The 19695-nt window shown below is 39.6% G+C and overlaps 1 protein-coding gene across 1 annotated transcript; it reads right to left on the bottom strand.

Annotated features, from left to right (window-relative positions):
• Positions 1–3068: 3068 nt before the first annotated feature.
• On the bottom strand, positions 3069–15859 carry LOC139453712 (sodium- and chloride-dependent glycine transporter 1-like). Its single transcript, XM_071235187.1, has 13 exons — positions 15724–15859; positions 13785–13916; positions 11963–12233; positions 11123–11255; positions 10377–10511; positions 9817–9920; positions 9526–9650; positions 9142–9254; positions 8410–8541; positions 8117–8216; positions 4192–4748; positions 3949–4116; positions 3069–3188 (listed from the first exon to the last, which is right to left on the bottom strand). The coding sequence occupies exons 1-13, from the start codon at positions 15857–15859 to the stop codon at positions 3069–3071; spliced, it is 2226 nt and encodes a 741-aa protein (XP_071091288.1).
• Positions 15860–19695: the final 3836 nt, after the last annotated feature.

Raw genomic sequence — 19695 nt, 5'->3', positions numbered from 1 at the left:
TGTAATGGATGGCGTGAGTCAGTCAATCCCCAAATCATTGTGTGAAAAGTAGTTGCTTGCCATCATATATTTATGCTTATGCCGAGAAGAAATTTTTGCAGGTTAGTTTCTGGGTATGATTAATATGTTCCAATTGTTTTGGGAGGCGTGTAAGCGTATGTAAATTACAATTTTAAAAAGTGGAGAAAAATAGCTAATGTGTTTATAAATTGTAACCATTCATGATAAATCTATGACTAAGTTGTCTTTATATGATTGGAATGTTCTGCATGCGGCCTGTTGTGTCATATAAAATGAAACAAAGATAAATAACAAAATTCAAATGGTCTTTCATGAGATAAAATCATCTGAATTCGAGCTATTCATCTATTTTCAGATTTTTAGTATCCATTGCATCCTGTGTGAGGTTTCACTTTTACGTTCAAGAAATGATATCATCTTCGGGTAAAATAATAATTCCTGTCATGTTCCTACACTGTCATGCAGAAAAGACAATGCTAAACGACCCGTGAAGATCCGGGGAGAAATAGGTCTTCAGCAACCCATACATGCCATAAAAGGCGACTATGCGTGTTGTAAGGGGCGACTGACGGGATCGGGTGGTCAGGCTCGCTAACTTGGTTGATGTATGTCATCGTATCCCAATCGCGTAGATAGAGTGTCACTGTGAAGGGAAGGGATAGTGATGCTCTAGTTAACCTATTCAAGGGAGAATAAGACATTCCTCCCCACTTCACCTCTTTTGTGATTCTGTTTTCCCACAACACCAGCTTCACCTGAATGTCACTGGCCCCGCATGATGAACAGACAGAGACGACTGAGGCTTAAAGGAGAGTTTTTCCCGGGAAATCAGCAGTCCTAGCAAATTTGATTCAAGCCGTTCAAACATTACTAAGTCTAAATATATGAAAATGTAACAATTGACAGTTACTCCAACTGCACAAAGACAAGTTCGCATTTCACACAAATCACTAAACGCAAAGTCTAGACTTTGAAATGAAACTGTTTGATTGGCAATCTCGAAGTTGGTGAAAGTAAGTAAGAAAACGTACAATTTTATTGAAAACACTTTCTGATTTATTGTATACAGCGACGTTTCGATGTTGCTTCTGTCACCGTTTTCAAATTTGAGTGAAGGTATAAATGCATGACAAGTTGTGATAAGCAGCAGATTAACGTTGTTTGTTATTAAACGTCGCACTCAGCAATATTCAAGCTACATGACAGAAGTCTGTAAAAAAATCGAGTCTGGACCAGACACTCCAGTGATTGACATCATGAGCATCGATCCACGCAATTGGGATCGATGACATGCATCAACAAAGTCAGCGAACCTGACCACCCGATCCCGTTAGTCGCCTCTCACGACGAGCATAGTCGCCTTTGACGGAAAGCATGGGTTTGCTGAAGACCTATTCTACCTCGGGTCTTCACGGGAGATTAAGATTGACAACATGTTATATACAACAGGTAGCATCAGATGATTGAATGAACCCAAATGTACATTTAGAATAACAAATACCACACAGGTAATGGAGTCAAATGTACAGTAAGGGTAGGGATTAAAAGGATTAACCAGGTGTGACAAGCTGGATTTGAATTTTGGATTTGGGCAAATATAGAATTCTATGTCACATGTCCTGATTATGTCCAATGTGAAGGTCATTGTATTGAACGTACTCACTGATGTGTGTGGTTTTGCTTTCTTCAAAAGTGTTAATGCTTTTTTTAAACAAAATTTAGTATCCTTGTCAGTTTCTAAGGCACTCACCCCCTTCCCCGCCATGAAACTTGATTTATGCATACATACTAGCAGGGCGTTAGTCCCATCATAACACGTGTCAAATATCATTTGAATATATGATTAATGACAGTAATTTATTTTGACTGACTAAAGAGGTGAATCATGGAAACATGGTAATATATTTCTGTTGTCAGTATTCTGTTCTACAATTGCGGTATTAAGTATCGGTACACACGCCCTCACGGAATTGCACATGGACTGTCACACCACTAATCACAAGTTTCAGGTTGAATGAGGAAGACATATGTTCTTAGAATCAGATAGAAACCCAACCAGTCAAACCATTGATGTTTTCGGCGAACAATTGACTTACCTTTGCATTTGTTTGTCAGGGTTGCCAAAGATTGGTAAAGGCAGGGGTAATGGCGTCACAGCGCAGCGTTACATTTACCAAGTCCTCAGATCTTACGTGTTTCCCTTTTCCGCTCGTCACCAACGGCAGCATATTCCAGCAAGAGAACGCTTGTCCTCATACAGCTGGAGCCACAGGAGACATCCTACACCAGCATAACATCATCACCATGCCTTAGCATGTATATTGATCCAGATCCCCATGACCTTCATTAACCGCCTTGTGCACTCGCTGCACAGAAGATGTGTCGCCATCATTAACACTCGTCCATCCAACATGGTATATGACGTTCCCCTAAATTGAAAACGCCAATTAACATTGTTAACAGTGCGTTTTATGTACCCGGCCGGGACGCTAAAAGATGGTACTTGTTATTACCCTGTCTGGCGCTCGGCATTAAGGGGCTAAAACAAGTACTGGTCGATTCGGAGTCAGTATACTGAGTGTGAGTGGGTTTTCATGTTAAACTGCAGCATGGTATCTCAGTGGGTTGGCACACACACACACACACACACACACACACACACACACACACACACACCTGTGTTGAAAATACGCATGTTCCGATACCTTACAAACCTCGCCTTTCTTTTGCGGTTGAGCATACATATAACCCCACGTAAATCTTTGGAATTTGATTCCTTCATTCCTTAATTTATCCGCATGGAAGATACTCTCGATGTCACATTTTAAATTATTTAATAAATGTAACAGTCTTATTAACACTTTGTATATTCATATTCTGATGTGTCTCAAATATGACGTGATAACTAAAAATATAGCCATCTGGTCATGTTGAATAGTGATGCATCCGTTCTTACTGCAGCAAAATATACTTAAATATACATTTAGGGAAGTGTCTTTCCCTATCCATGGCATCTGTAACCGCCAACGAGGTTCCGCGGGGTCGAATTAGGCCATTGGTTTCATGAATATCTGTTGTTGAGTACGCTCTCTTTCAAGACAGATTAATCTGTTCTCAGTTCGAGCGGGACCCCTGTCGGGTGACGGATCACTTGCATGTTTGAGACGCTGAATAACAAAAAAAGAACATTCGTGTAGGTTCGGAGGTGTTGAAAACATCATCTGAATAGAAACAGATAGAGCTGAACATTGTTGCCTTTTACCAGAAATACGCTGAATTCGTTCCGAGCGAAAGTAATTTATTTAAAACGTGTTGTTCAGTCATGCAAAACTGGGTGCACATTCAACTGGCCACTATCACAAGAAAGGATACAATTTCCTCAACATACATAAACCACGGGGGTTCACGGATGGCCCAGCCGTCTAAGGCGCCGCAACTTTCGCTGTGCACTTAAGTGTGCCAGAAACCTGTGGTCGTAGGTTTGAATCCAATATTCGCCCTGATTATATTTGTAGATTTATTAGCACCGTAGCCTTGCTCATTGGTTTCCACAAAGTCGTAAATCTACATACACGCCGGGATATAACTGAATAAAGTGATCGGGGGTCGAACCCCGGACCTTCTCAGGGCGGACGCTCTACCGCTAGACCACGGAGGTGCTCTGACGTGGAGTAAACCAACTACAAAATATATGGTGACCTAAACAGAATCTGATATTTATACTGTATATTAGCTTATATATAATCCCGATTAATAAGCCGTGGCATCTACTACATGTATAGTAAAATCTGAATCAAGCTACCAACACAATGCATACTTCAGTGTTGCATCACAAACGTATTTAACCACCTCTGACCTGTAGACTTGCTTTCTTTAATACACTTCCATACCAAACCTATGACACAACGTATCACACAGTAAACATACCTGCATGATGGTTCCGTCCCTCTGGGCGACCTGGTAGATCATCATGACCGGTATCGGTAAAGTCATGAGAACCGCCATAAGGATTCCAACGACTTTGGCGTAAAATGGATATACGTATGCCCCGTAGCTTGGCGGGTCGTACATGAAGAGAGACAGGATCAGAGCCACCTGTGGAGCATAAAGTAATTGACGTAGCTGGGCGGGTCATACAAGGATAAGACGTGAGCCTCCTGTGGAGCATACGGAAATTGACGTAGCTGAGCGGGTGGAAGATGAAGAGAGACAACACGTGAGCCTCCTGTGGAGCATACGGAAATTGACGTAGCTGGGCGGGTGGAAGATGAAGAGAGACAACACGTGAGCCTCCTGTGGAGCATACGGAAATTGACGTAGCTGGGCGGGTGGAAGATGAAGAGAGACAACACGTGAGCCTCCTGTGGAGCATATGGAAATTGACGTAGCTGGGCGGGTGGAAGATGAAGAGAGACAAGACGAGAGCTTCCCATGGAGCATACGGAAATTGACGTAGCTGGGCGGGTGGAAGATGAAGAGAGACAACACGTGAGCCTCCTGTGGAGCATACGGAAATTGACGTAGCTGGGCGGGTGGAAGATGAAGAGGACAAGACGAGAGCCTCCCATGGAGCATACGGAAATTGACGTAGCTGGGCGGGTGGAAGATGAAGAGAGACAACACGTGAGCCTCCTGTGGAGCATACGGAAATTGACGTAGCTGGGCGGGTGGAAGATGAAGAGAGACAAGACGAGAGCCTCCCATGGAGCATACGGAAATTGACGTAGCTGGGCGGGTGGAAGATGAAGAGAGACTTGACGAGAGCCTCCCATGGAGCACACGGAAATTGACGTAGCTGGGCGGGTGGAAGATGAAGAGAGACAAGACGAGAGCCTCCCGTGGAGCATACGAAAATTGACGTAGCTGGTCGGGTCGTACATGCAGACAGGGCTACGTATTGTATATATATATATTCATCCACAGTGCTGCCTTCAAGGGATGTGATAAATGCAAGAAGGCATTATATGTGCACAAGGTAATAGTAGAGAGTAAAATCTATTAGGCTGAAGCAACTGATATGGTTAAGTCGATTCCAACTCCACTGTTGCTACTCAGAATTCAAAATCCAATTCTTTACAAACAGTTAAACCCCACCCGATTCTTATTACCTCTGGTTCTGGATCTAACCAAATCTGTGTTTGTGAATATCAGTCACAAGTGTCAGATCAAGTCAACACTCCACAAGTAGCCAGTCCCATCCTTGGTACTTCCCCTCAAACGTTTCTAGCTTTCCTGTCTGAGGTGATTGCCTGATGCTTTACTGCCATTATCAAGGAAGATCAGACCAATCGCCATGTCTTGGAGGCAAAAGCACATCTCCAAATCGATGCCCATTAGGACTATATTGGTATTTTGTTTTTTCTCTTTTAAAAGTTGCAATTAAGTCGTAATTACGAGAAAAGAGGCGTTATTACGACTTTTCAAAACTCGCTATAACGAGAAAAAAAGTTGTAATTACGAGAAAAAAAGTCGTTATTACGACTTTTACAATGATGATGAAAATCACCGTGATATAATTACAAAGCAATAAATAAAATGTTATTATAAACTATTTTTTCTCGTAATTGTAAAGTCTTTGTTTCGTAATTGCAACTTTTATAAGAGAAATAACAAAATACCAATATTATCCGACTAATTGCAATGGAATGCCCATGAAAGTCGTATTGCACAGGGGGGTAATCTAAAACATTTTCTAACAAATCGCCGCTGCCAGATGTTATTTGTGAACAGAGAGTCACATTAATGTTACACTCAAACAAGCAATCCGAATACCAAAATATGTTATATTATTTTATGTGTGGGGATTTAAACAGCCAGCCATGGTGTTTTTGAAGTAACAAAGCAGATTAGAATGGTCAAACTCTTGGACACGTTTTGGATGAAGCAGAACTTGTCCTTTTTATATAATAGTAAAGTGGGTCATTTCCCCGTTAGGTATCTCAACGATATCCTCACTAATTGCCAGTAAGTGTTACTGCGATGTATTTCAAGAAGATGCCTTAGGTAGTTACCATATCCCCTCTATCACTGAAATTCAGGACCGACCACTTCATGTTTCTTGTGATAATGTCCCTCTGTCGAAATTCAAGAAGTCTGATTGGGTACTTTTTTCTGGTATGTGCTTTGAACACATCACATCTGATTTCATATATAGTGATGTTGATACGTCTTAATAAGCCTTAATAAGCCATATTCAGTATAAATATTTGAGAATATGCACAGGGGCCTATGCAACAATTCCAATATCAGCTCTTCATGTTGAGTGTTCAGAGATGCCGCCTATTCACCTTCGTAGACAACTGGTATCTACGAAATAATTCTTAGGAACGAAAACCAAGAACAAGAACCATGCAGTCACAGAGACTGTTAATGCCTGGGTGGAACATGTCATGTGTGACGGTATCAAAGCAAAATTCCATTAAGATTGAGCATAAAGAGACCTTCCACTCAGCTTCATCTTTACAATTGTAACCCAGTTGGTCCCATTGCTCAGCCTGTCACATCCTTGTGGTTTCCACTCATGTCTGGATTGAGTTCTGAACTCAGTTTAATTGTAGGTGAGAAAATGGACCAAAACATAAATTAAAGTAATAACTCAAAACTTTCTGTCTGAACGTTATTCTAATTCCACACACATATACACTGATCCACCAAAGAATCATGCAAATGATCGTACTGCAGGGGATTTTTTTTAATACCCGATTTATCCATCTCTGAGGCGTTTAGATTCCCTGATAATCTTTCAGATTCTGAAGCTAACCTTTCGTCCATTTTTCAAGCCCTGAGATAGGTAGATGTACATAACCTTGAAGAAGTTAACTTCACAGATTCAAATAGCAGCAAATAAAGCTATCGAAGTTGGTGCAAATGGATCCAGTAATGACATTGTTTATGAGATACTACTTATGGAAACATTTCTAAACACGATGTACATTGTATGCAATATTGTTTGAATACATGTGAATAAAATCGCAAATAATATGGAACAATCTGGATTACACTTCTTGATGTTCTTGGTATTAGATTTTCGACCAAGCCCCTAAGCTTTTGAAACTGTTTTGTCGAAATCTATTTCAACCAGCGTGGGGTGTTGGCACTACCGACTGGCCTAGTACAAACATAGACCATCTGTAAAATCTGAGCTGGTCCTAAAAGTTGCCGTCGGAAAAGGCAGGATGAAGTCATTGGGACATAACTCCGACTTGGACACCGTGGGCAATAAGGCGGTCTCTTCTAAATGTTGCCATTGCAATTTGGACAAGCCTGAAAATGTCAAACACTTTCCAATTAATTTGGGCCCAAACATCATGTACGGCGCAGTGCAAAGGGGAGTTTTAGATTTTGTTTCTTCAGCTGGAAAATAAGGTGCAATTAAGATGCTCTCAAATGAGTTAAACAGATTTAGTTCAATGATTATAAATCACTTTGCATTCTATCATGTTGATCTTCTACTCTTTTTTTTGGAACGAGTATTTCAAGTTTCAGAAATGAAAGTGTCTGCTCAAGGTTTTAACCCATATCATGGAGCAAAGGTTATTCGTCTTTTCTTTTCTTTTTCCCCATTATTAATTTTCATGTGTACTGTGTGAGTGTATCATATATCTTATGCTGGCGTCTCCGTTATGTTATCTGAAAGATTTCGTTTTATTTTTTTCAATATGATACTTTGTGATTCTTATTCAGTTAAGTCAGTGTGTTGGGCGCATATGGCCTTCCGTTGACCCACGTCGCCCTTAAACTAAACACCACCGTCGTATCACAGTTCATGGCAAGGGACCAAACTTTAAACACTTTAAAGTTACGGAAGCGCTCTGTTTTAGACATTTTCCTTTTCAAAACCCACTCATCCCTACTTTAACTACTGTTTGTTGTAAATTTTATACTTCATTTAAACATGCATACTCTGGGTGTTATAATTTTGGTCGAGACACTGTACTTGTCCTTTGTCCTTTGGCGGGTTTAAACCACCATACTTAGGAAAGACTTGTATATCAGAGTGGTGTGGTGACAGGGAAATTTCTTTCTATGGTTACCATAGGAAGAACATTTCCTGTTTTGGTAATCACCAATCATTAATGACACATATATTCCATACCATATATCCAGCTGATGACCATACACTCCAAACAGCCAATCAGCAGTACACTAAAGGAGGCGGCATACCAGTCAAGCAGTTGGACAAGGTAGTCTCCACCCTGGGGAGAATGGAATAGGAATTCATGTTAACCAACTTGAAGATAGATATGTTCACAGAATAGGTGTCCATTTCGATGAATAACGTGACCGGGTCAACGATAAAACGTTTTACAGAAACAAATTTAGTACTGTATAGTTTTGGTCAAAGTAGAAGGTACTTTCTTTAAAGAAACAACTGGATTAATAGCTTACCCTCGTAGTGTAAGGAATAGAAAGGAGGAAACAAAAGAGACATATTCCTCCTGTGACATGAACTCTTCTGAACTTAAGACGATGAGGGAATGCTTCTGAAAGTCCTGCTACGAGGGTCTCGAGTGCACCAAACTGTAACAAAGGAACAAAATGTGTTTTGAAATAAGTTACGCATACTAACTCTACTGATGGTTTTATCCCATAATTGCTCTCGGGACATGCTGGAAGTTATGAAAATATAGCAGTTGCGAAAACAATATTTTCGGCTCCTTCTTTCGCAGTAAAACAACAACATTGTGTTGTAGTGACTGAATATAATGCAGATGTGATTAAAAGTGTACACGAATTGGATATATATATATATATATCTGAAACAGTGTCATGTAACAATGATGCATTGTCATCAATATTGTGACATAATTAACTAAACGTCAACAATGGTCTTTGCAATAATGCTGTAGAACGTTTGATCTCACTGTAAAACATGTGCTTCGTGTGGATTTATATCAGCTAACTTAAAGTTAAATATTGCTCAAAAGTTGTGTCAGCATTTAACCCTGTCCAGAGGTATACCAAGGCCGATGGTCACACGATACCATACACTCATCCATTTCAAGATCATCTGGTGTCATATTTTGATCTTCATTTACGTAACAAGTAGTAATTTTACTATTAACTTGAAAATATACAAAAAGATTAATAATGAATAATGTTGAGGAAACCTTTATTTACCACAGTGTCGATCCCCAGAGACAGCAGTGTGAGGAAGAACAGGGCCGACCACAGTTGAGGCACAGGCAGCTGGGCTATAGCTTCAGGGAAGATGATAAAACCAAGTCCTACTCCTGGTAATAAGAAATTAAGACAAAGATCGGTAAAATTAACAATTAGGACAAAGATCGGTAAAATTAATACACAACAACATCTCACGAACATAGTTTAAATGCTTTATCTCAAATGAATCGGTTATTAGAAACCGTTTTATAAGAAATACATACAATCGTGATGTCCCCCAAAAGTTTGTAATAAACATAAATATGTACATCACTAAATATCCGCTCAATCGCAAACATCCAGTGTAGACTTGCATATACAGTTTAGTTATGATAGGTGTACCTGAAGACACTATCTCCGATATAGGTATCTGTGCCTTGTGAGCCATGAATCCTAAAGAGGAGAATACAACCAATCCACAAAATATAGTGCTCGCTTCTCCGACGATTGTCAACAGCGTCACGTCTCTAAAATACGGAATAAAGAACAAACTATTGTGAAGCTTATGTTAGGAAGCAACCACATGATATGTTTTTATAATCAGAAATGATGTACCTCACGCAAATACTGATTACGAAATGAACAGTTATACATTGTTGCTACTTCATCTAAACTAATATAATATAAAATCACCTGTGGCAGTTGTTATGGAATTTGTTATAGCTGCTGATAGTGATGAGTGAGCCGAACGTTGTACCCATGGAATAACATGCTTGGAGAAGAGCTTCTAGCCATACCTGTTATAGAAATATACACTAGTAAGTGTGATAAAATCTCAAGATCGAAGTTTTTCTCTGACTTTAGATAGGAAGGACAAGTTCTTCAGGTTATCTAGATCTAGCTCTGTCTTCTTTACGTCAGCTGCTTCAGCTCCTGACTGTATGTTTCTGGTGACCATTGGGAGAAGAATGTCAATGTTTGCATACAATAATCTGGTGAGAATATGATCAAGAATACACAAAGTTGACTTTGCCCTTTTCAGAATAGAGATTATATCACTTTCAGTGAATGAATCCGGTGCAGTCAGTGGTTCTTGGTTGAATATAGTTGTGAAATGAATCTGTGAAGACGTTTAAGGTATCATTCAAATGCTACCAGTTACAGTCGCCACTACTGCCTATACAAAACTACTACTGCCACATACTTAACATAGCTGATAAATATCATGTCTGCTTGTCAAGATAAAATCTTACCTGAACTGAGCCAAGTCGTGAGAAGTCGGGACGAATGAAATAAAGAAGTCCATCGCTAGATCCTGGCATCATGCACGATCTTACCAGCAGCACAGTCAGAAGAACGTACGACATCAAGGCAGTCACGTACACAACCTGTAAAGCACATGTTAAAAGCAAATATGAAATGAAAAATTACCTTGGTGATATTTTGTCCATTTCCGAAAGACGATTAGCATCCTAGAGCATCATTGTTTGTCTCCCTTTGTGTTCCCCAATGCAGAAGTTGTTTCCCGTACCTGGACCTTCTCACACAGTGATGGAGCAGATTACCTATTCCAAAGTACCAAGTACCTGCCATCCAGTGTTTTAACATTTCGCCATATGTTAATGAGTTTTGTGTCTCTCTGGTGTCTAAATCTACATCATTAGCTGAGGACCTCGTGTCTTGACTGGTTATGAGTTTAATACATACAGACATGTAGTTGAAACTACCTGCCTGCCAGGAGAGTTATTGGCGCTGAGCCTCCAAATAGTTATGTCGAACACTGTCAGCCCATAAGGTACCCAGGGCAGGACACGTATGGGACCCGTGAACAGCCGGGGTAGAATAGGTTTTCAGCAACCCATGCTTGCCGTAAAAGGCGACTATGCTTGTCGTAAAAGGCGACTAACGGGATCGGGTGGTCAGGCTCGCTGACTTGGTTGATGCATGTTCATGCACTGTTGTGAGAGGGTGAAAGATCAGCATAATTTATGTAGCCTACCTTCCCTACTGACTGCACACCTTTCATCAAACACAGAAACAAAGCTGTCCAGGAACACAGGAGACTGAGGATGATGTGGGGCTGCACAGACCCAAAATTGTCAATCCCAGCTGACACTCGAAGGGCGTTGAACCTTTGCAATAAATAGGATCGGGTGGACGGAGAGATGAAGAGATAAGTAGTACTCCTCAAAACCTATCATAATTCTGAGGTATTTGACACAAGGAAGTTTCTAGTATCGTTATGCCGCTTGAAATTCAATTGAATTATACATGCAGAAAATTATGTCCATTTGTACTTCGTTGGTACTGTAATTGGGAAAAGGCAGTTCAGTGAAGCCACCTAGGACACAGACAGACTTGAGCAGAACTTAGAGAATGACTTACTCGTATCCGCGAATTACAATTATCCGTCCTGAATGAATGAATTTTGAATTAAAGTACCTAACGTTACTTCAAGAGGGACATATAATCCGTAATTCCGGTTACGAGTTTGTTACCCATAGTCATTTTGTCTGAGACAAGATAGAAACATGTCGGATTCTCGATCTCAAATGCGATATCAGCTTAATTTATGGACGCCATCATCTTCAAATTGCGTCAAAGCGTTTATGTTGGATCCTGTTTCCATGGGCCTCATTGCAAACAATGAACAGTGGGACACTTCAATGAGAATTGCGGAAAATAAAGACCCTTGTGGGTAGTCAATATTGGATATCAAGTTAATAATCTCAAGTGTATTTATATGTATTTCTAAAATGAAATACCTTAATAGTTTGTAGATAAGCAATTGAAGCTTGTTTGAACAAAACTAGTGGGTATGACGTTAAAAAAAACATACTGCCAAAATTCCTCAGAAGCCGTCAGTGTCGAGTTTGTCTTTCTCCATACGGCGTTCTGCAGAAGTTGTTGTTCCACGGTACTGTTGAAGACTTCAGATGAGCCATTGGTTACCTTATTGATACACACTGGGGTATTCCACCAGTTGTCACACGTTGTCCAGGGCAGGGATGACCTGAACGACTGGCTCATATAGTAAATTGCCCAGGCCATGGTGAGTGTGTACGGCTTGATTCCGATGATGTTAGTTAACAGTTGGGAGATTCCGATTCCTGGAACGAAAGTGGAAATAAAAAAAAGAACTTTACGTATTTATACATGCACGAATCGGTTGAGGCATGCTTTTGATGAGTCGACCAATGTCAGCTTGACTCATGTTTGTTCCACACATCGATCAGTGAGAATACGCTAAGTTCATTGAGACTGGTGGGTGGATTTTGGTGTTGACGTACATGTCTGCCAATGACGACCCAGACGTTTTCAATGGGGAAAAGGCCAGGCATGGTACTACATAGATGTTGTGTTGTTGGAGGAATTGGGTCACAATCCTGCACAATGAGCACGTGCATTAGCACCATCAGAGTGACAGTTTCCAACCGATTTCTTTATGTCATCGTTTTGACTAATGTTTTCTCGGCTGGAATTGTTGTCCTTGGGCGCCCAGAGCGGCGTCAATCATTGATCATTTGATGGTATCGGGCCCACAATCTGCTGACAGATTTTGAAAGATGCAGCGTTGGGTCAACACTATTCTGGCCTATGCTTCCTTAACAAATAAATGTGTTTAATAAAGTGCTTTGAGCGTTTGGTGTCAAGAAAACAATGTGCGTCTGCTCAAAAATGAGTCTGTGTGACAATCGTAAACATGGCAAACCGCCCCTTGCACTTGCTGTCCGAGGTAACGTGCTTCATGACTGTAACAATGTTGTGTTTGGGAACTTAATTCTCAGAGGAAATGTTTTTGCCACATCTATCCTTTACTTTCATTGCCTGATTTGTATCTTCCTGTAATTTCAAAACAAAATTTCCCCTGCTTTTTTTGCATAGTATATATATATATATACTTTTCTGAGATGACTAATTTATGACACACGTCTTCAGACTACACAAGTAAGTCGAAACATCCCACAAGTGCATTGTGGGGCCGGGCTAACAAATGTAAACATAGCCGAAGTTCTGGGCCACTGGTTATTGTGAGTTGAGGTATTGTAAAAGTTGTAACTTTGTTTCGACCACTAATGTTTGCAGACTGCAAGCCATGAAATACTTGGCTTACCGTGTTGGTTGCACATTATGATACCGTGACCGACGTGAACCGACGGCCTGGGGCATGATATGGCGTCGTCGTTGGACGAACATGGCAGAGGAAGACTATAACAGCGGTCGTTTTGTGCCCTACACTTAGCAACAGGTGTACATCCTCTTCAAGGATTGCTTATGTCTGTGGCACCAACGCCCGTCTAGGACAACTTTGTGGCTGTTGTGGCTGGAAACAGTGGTTCGAATATAGTTTAGAAAACCCTGCGGTATGGGAGATGGTTGGCAGATGTTATTTCTTCCCAGGTAATGACATTCAGTTATTCGACAAGTTTAAAGAAACTCTTTCCCCGAAAATTGATGTGGATGCGCCATCTCGCTTGGCAGCAATGAAAGAACAATGTTACCAAGGATATGTTCGATCACGGGGGAGGTAATTTGAATAGCATCGTGACGTAAGCCCATTATGACGTAACTCAACAAGTGTACTTTATCGCAAGACAGAGTAAAGTCGGCACCTATGATTCTTTATTGAAGTATGATAGAAATTAAAACAAAGAGGTTACCTTTAAAGAGTGGACACAGAACCCATACATGAGAGTCACTTCTGCTGGAAAACTGACTAATGGAAACCTCCAGGAAGAACAACGGAACACCGCATGCGATGATTGCAGTGAAATATGGGATAAAGAAGGCACCTGGAAAATGTGTTAACAACGTGGATACAGTGTCTGACGACGATTATAAAATAACCATGAGTTAAGCCTTTAATTCATCAGAAAGTGGAAATATTCTAATATGTCAATGATTCTTTGATGAAGATATCTCTGGTGAATATATCTAAATAATTTCATACTTTGAAGTTTACACTGCTTCTTTCATGCTGATTGGCTGAAGGGGTAGTCACGTGATCAGATATTTGGAGTTCACACACCTGTGAACGGACAAAAAAAGTTCACACGATGTGAACAATTTTTGTGTGAAATTGATCGTGTGAACTTTTGCCGGAACTATTTTCCGGGGTTTCCCCGAATTCTCGATCGGTGTTTACGATCAACTCGTTTTTCTATTTTCTTCTTAATACCTGCATTTATCAGCAATATAATTAATTTAGTATTTTTGCCTGGTCTTGTAACATTTCATCTGACTTATAAATAAATAAATGCTTTGGTTCTGGTGATTGATGTCGTCTAGCTGCTACATGAAACAAAATGGATTGTCCTTGCGGTGATTTGGATATGGAATGGCTATCTTTCAATACTAATAACGCAAGTGAAGAAAATTAATTCTGTAAAATTACTGAGGTGAACGAAATTGATTTATTGAGCGATATTGACTTCGATGCCTTGTTTTCGGAAATAAGAGGAATCCAACACCAGTGAAAACAATGTCGTACCCTGCTCAGATGAGGCCGTTGATACACAGCAAACGCGACTGCTCCTGATCAATCCCAAATTAAAACCCGATTTACTATCGTATAGGGAAAAAAATCTAAGATTTTGAGAAACAATAAAACATAAAAAGGTAAGGAAAGAAATTAAGTTAAAAAAAAAAAAACCTAAAAAACTTGCCTACCTATTTTATCGATTGGTTATCGGAGACGAGAAAATATCCGTAGACGGAATTAGAAATCTACTATTGGCCGACCTTCTCCGTGCATTCTAGGCCGAGAAGCGGAGGAGTGACGGGGCACAGAAATGAAGCTGGTCATACAGTAGGTCCATCTCAGGTGCTAAGAAACACCAGCTAAGCAAAGTATTACAGCACACGCGACAAATCCCAAGCTCCAAATATAACACACCCTGACGTTGAAATTTAACACAACATACACAAGTTTCGGAGCACTTGGTTCAATCCCCACCAGTCCATTCCACATCATCCGAATTTGTTTGCGATTATCCAAACACAAGCAACACATTCACAAATCGGTGATATTCCCAAATTGTTAGTGCCATGACAGGGTTCACGCGTCGGGGGGTGTTTTTCATAACTGATCCATAAACGTCATTTTCAACAGCAGTAACTATAAATGTCATTCTCATGCTCCCGTTCGACTCGAAATGCACCTCTTTGCAAACTTATGTGACGTCATATATAAATCCGCGCTTTAAGGTTGACCTCGCCTCGGTGCATTGAGGTCATGTTTATATTTTTGTTCAACTTCCTGTAACCTATTTTAATTTTGAAAACTGAGTATAAGTATGGACACGCATGTGACCGAGAGCCGGCAAATACAGACAAAATAACATTGTTGCAATGTTCTTCGGCGAAAAAACCCCAGAGGTCTTCAAATTTAAGCAAACATTGTTACGATATTATTCGGCGAGACCAGTAAACTTCAACGTATGAAATTATAAGAAATGAACGTCAGTTCGGAGGTTCACACAGTTTAACCAGCACTTTTAAATCGTTCACACTTCAATGAACCCATCCAATTCTTCTGACGTTCAATTCTTAAATGCCATGAGTGTCATGAATGATATTTTATCAACCAGTTTGACTTACCGCCACCATTTCTGTTACAAAGATAGGGGAATCTCCAGAACGAGCCAAATCCAACACTACAGCCAAGCATAGACAAAATATACTCTCTCTTCTGAAGCCAAGTTTCTCGCTTTGGTCCCTCCCTTTCCTCAGGCATCGTGAAATGAGTGACCTCTACTTAAAACGCTGAAATTTTGTAAATTAAGGTAGAGAGCGTGTGTATTACTGTTTCGATCGTACAAATATACGTCGTACAGCATCAATCTACACCTTCAGTCAATCGAACCTTTTAGTGCGCGAGAAACAATGCAATGGCTGGAAGTACAATCAAGGTGGATACATGTATGCAAACCTATTTTGTTATAATGAACGTTTACATATACATGTAATTGACTTAAACTAATGATATTTCATTGTCTCATTATTAATATATGCCATTAAAAAGACTATGAATCTAGATTGAAATATTTGAATACATTCATAGGCATAAGGATGTAAATCAATATTGATAACAATGCCATCATGATATTTACAATTCGATGATGTTGTACATGGATGTTTTTGTAGTATAACGCCACACTCAGCAATATTCCAGCTATATGACGACGGAATATGTTATCATGAGGATACGACTACATGCATCAACCAAGTCAGCGAGCCTGACAACCCGATCCCGATAGTCGCCTCTTACGACAAGCATAGTCGCCCTTTACGGCAAACATGGACTGCTGAAGACGTATTCCAGCCTTGATCTTCAAGGGTCTGTATTACATTTAGCATCACACACTTTAAACACAATTAGAAGACTGCTTCTTTAAATTATTAAATGTCAACGCTTAACACACACAGTGAGTGAGTGAGTGAGTGAGTTAATATTTAAAGTCACAGCGGCAATATTTCAGCCATATAGTGACTAAATCAAGTTATATATTAATACATAGAGACATTAAAATCTGTCGACAAAGGACAGTAAAAACACGAGACTATCACAGAAGTAGATTTAAAACTAGCATATCATAATAAAATTCATAACAATTCAGAACAGTACACAATAAAAATGGGCTATAGATCACCAATAACCAAAGGTAGGTCACCATACTAGGTACCATGTGGACTTACGATACTTCTGCTACCTACATGGTAACCCAGCAGGATTTACACCATCCCTCTGGCTACTGGTGATTGTCGGCAAGTTTAAGCCAAAACATTTAAAAACAACAAGAATTCTACGATTAAAAACATGGAAAATGAAAAATACTTTGAATGAAATGGGACTTACATGCCTTTTCAGGGGGACAATTATTTTACTTCAACCCCCTTTGAAGGTACAGCCACCAACAATCTCAGTTATTAGTTCATTATACCAAATTAAAATCACATATTTTTTTACAATACATATCAAAATTTATCAATCAATTCTATTTCCTTAAAAATCCAAGAATTAAACGAGGGCTTACAGTAAAAAGATCCTTTATGGATGAATGACACACACGGATAGTTGTCCTAATTCTGCCCGTCTATCAATAGTCATAAATGAAAATAACTGAGAGACTGATGGCAACTATTGTTCTCAATTCAATTATTAACATCACTGACAATAATCACCATTAGATATAGACATTAACGAATTAAATTTAAACAGTTTTGGATGAATAACGAATTTGTTTTGAACATATATATATATCTGGAAACGTATTGTATTCAGAACAAATCAATGTAAAATGGTATTCATCCTCCGTAATATTGCTATTGCAGTACAGGCAAATCCTTTCAATATCTTGAATATAATGACACCGTCCGGTTTCCATGCGGAGATTAAGGGAAATGACACGGAACTGGTTCGAAGATATTCTAAATTTTGCAATTGTAATGTCTTTCAAATATAATTGAAGATTAAGAAGTGCTTTAAAGGAGGAATAAATTTGTGTTTTAGAATTGTTTTGCAATGAGAAAGGCCAATCCTGTTCAAAAGCACAATTAAGTCTCATAAGAAATTCTGAAATATACGATTCTTTTAGCGACATTTTGAGCGTCCCATACATTTGCAAATCAAAGATTTAACAAAGATTTTAATTTGGTAGTCTTGTTAATCCTACCATGGCTTGCACTTTGAATTAACATACAGTAACTTTTTCCAGGGTATCAAAGAACAGGTCATAAGGGATTGGCTTTAATTTATATGGTGATCTCAAACAAATGTACCATGTTTATATAGTAAAACGCATTCCATTAGTTCTTTTCGGCACAATATTCTTCATACGTGATAACTTTAACCCATTAGCAAAGATGCTGCTGAGTTTGTCTGCTTGGTGTCATCGATAGTTTTAATGGGATGCCCCGCCATGTTCTTCATTTTACTATAAAGTACAGAAAATATGTTGCCAAGTTTCTTCTTCATCTATTATGAGGGCGGTCGGGTAGCCTAGTGGTAAAAGCGTTCGCTCGTCACGCCGAAGACCCGGGTTCGATTCCCGACATTGGTACAATGTGTGAAGCCCATTTCTGGTGTCCCCCGCCGTGATATTGCTGGAATATTGCTAAAAGCGGCGTAAAACCATACTCACTCACTCACTCATCTATTATGAACTTGCTATGTATGGGCTGTAACTAATGCTCAAAAGCCTGATAGAAACTTACATTTGAAATGTCAGAGAGTAATGCTTTTTGTATTAGACAATGACAGTAACATATGTACACCGGGAACAAAGGATAATTGTAATACTTGAGATCATCACCAAACGTTTGCTCATTTGAGCTCATTATATGTACATAATCACATTCATGTGATTTGAAATGGAAACAGATGTATACAAGTTACGTCCGTTTTCTGTGACATCTAGTTATCATTTATATAGGAAATAATGTACAGTATCATGTTAGATCTATGAATCATACCAACATCATAAAAATTAAATTGTGTGGAAAATTATATAAACTCCCAACTGAGCTGTTGTGATTGGGCGGCCATTTTCTATAGCATCGGTCAGGTGATACCATCTTTTGCCGGTATTGACGTTTTTGGCTGGGAAACTGCCGATCGCTGCGTTAGGCAACATGCAGACAAACATTTCCTTTATATCAAAAATAGTGCGAGTGGCGGATGCTTCTGGTAGAGTAGGACATACTTACCCTTTTCGCGAACACTTTGCGCCATCCCTGATTTTTATCACTATTTTGGTATTTTCGCCACTTTACTTCAGTGACAATGAGAATCAGATATGGATATTGAACAGGTATTTTACATTGTGCACCCGTACGCGTTACGCAGCTTGATTATGCGAAACACATTACGTCGAAAATGAAAAACACCCACCATGCAGTCTGTGTATAGAAAAGTAGTTATTCTATATTATTGTTATATGTGTCATATTGTATGAGGAGAATTTTATTTCCATAATCTAAAACACATTTCAGAAACCGGATAGGACAACAAACCGTTACGGGCGAGAAAACTTAGACCTCACAAAATGAAGAACGCAGCGACAATTCAGATGCCAAAAATACAATTTTATTTTAGCATGGTTAAGCCAGATCTATCTATCCATCCATCCATCCATCCATCCATCCATCCATCTAATTAATGTGTGTTTGCCTGTTTGAACTGGTGTCGCGATAGCCTCCTAAGATAGTATGACTTATTTTCACATCGATACTCACACTGAGACACAGTATATGCGCGTATTTCCACATGAAAAGTATTGTAGCAAGACATACATGTAGCTGAAGTTTGCTAAATGAATATCAAAGACTTTGTGTCTACTGATGTTAACAGCTTATGCCGTGAGGGCCTATATAATGCAGTTTTGATTTTTTAGGTAAATGAAAGCATAAACATTTGAGTTTGCCCTCTCATAGATGATTTACCGGTATGGCAGGACATGCCTACCCTTTTCGTGAACCCCTGGTGTCACCACAGTGGTCCATTCATATTATTCCCACAGCTATTTGTTTCGGCAGAAAATCTACGCTGTTTATTCTCTTGCATTGGCAATT

The sequence above is a fragment of the Haliotis cracherodii genome, unplaced genomic scaffold, assembly GCF_022045235.1.
Source record: "Haliotis cracherodii isolate W230 unplaced genomic scaffold, xgHalCrac1.p SCAF_10, whole genome shotgun sequence".
Taxonomy (NCBI): domain Eukaryota; kingdom Metazoa; phylum Mollusca; class Gastropoda; order Lepetellida; family Haliotidae; genus Haliotis; species Haliotis cracherodii.
This window is presented reverse-complemented; position numbering and strand designations above follow the sequence as displayed.

Bases quoted from the DNA above. Each gene is read 5' to 3' on its own strand.
- LOC139453712 (XM_071235187.1), bottom strand. From the start codon at position 15,859: ATGCCTGAGGAAAGGGAGGGACCAAAGCGAGAAACTTGGCTTCAGAAG. The intron at 9,921-10,376 runs GTAAGATTTTAT...TTTCTATAACAG, and splicing joins CACGACTTGGCTCAGTTCAG to GTATGGCTAGAAGCTCTTCT. The intron at 4,117-4,191 runs GTATGCTCCACA...TATGCTCCACAG, and splicing joins GCTCAGCTACGTCAATTTCC to GTGGCTCTGATCCTGTCTCT.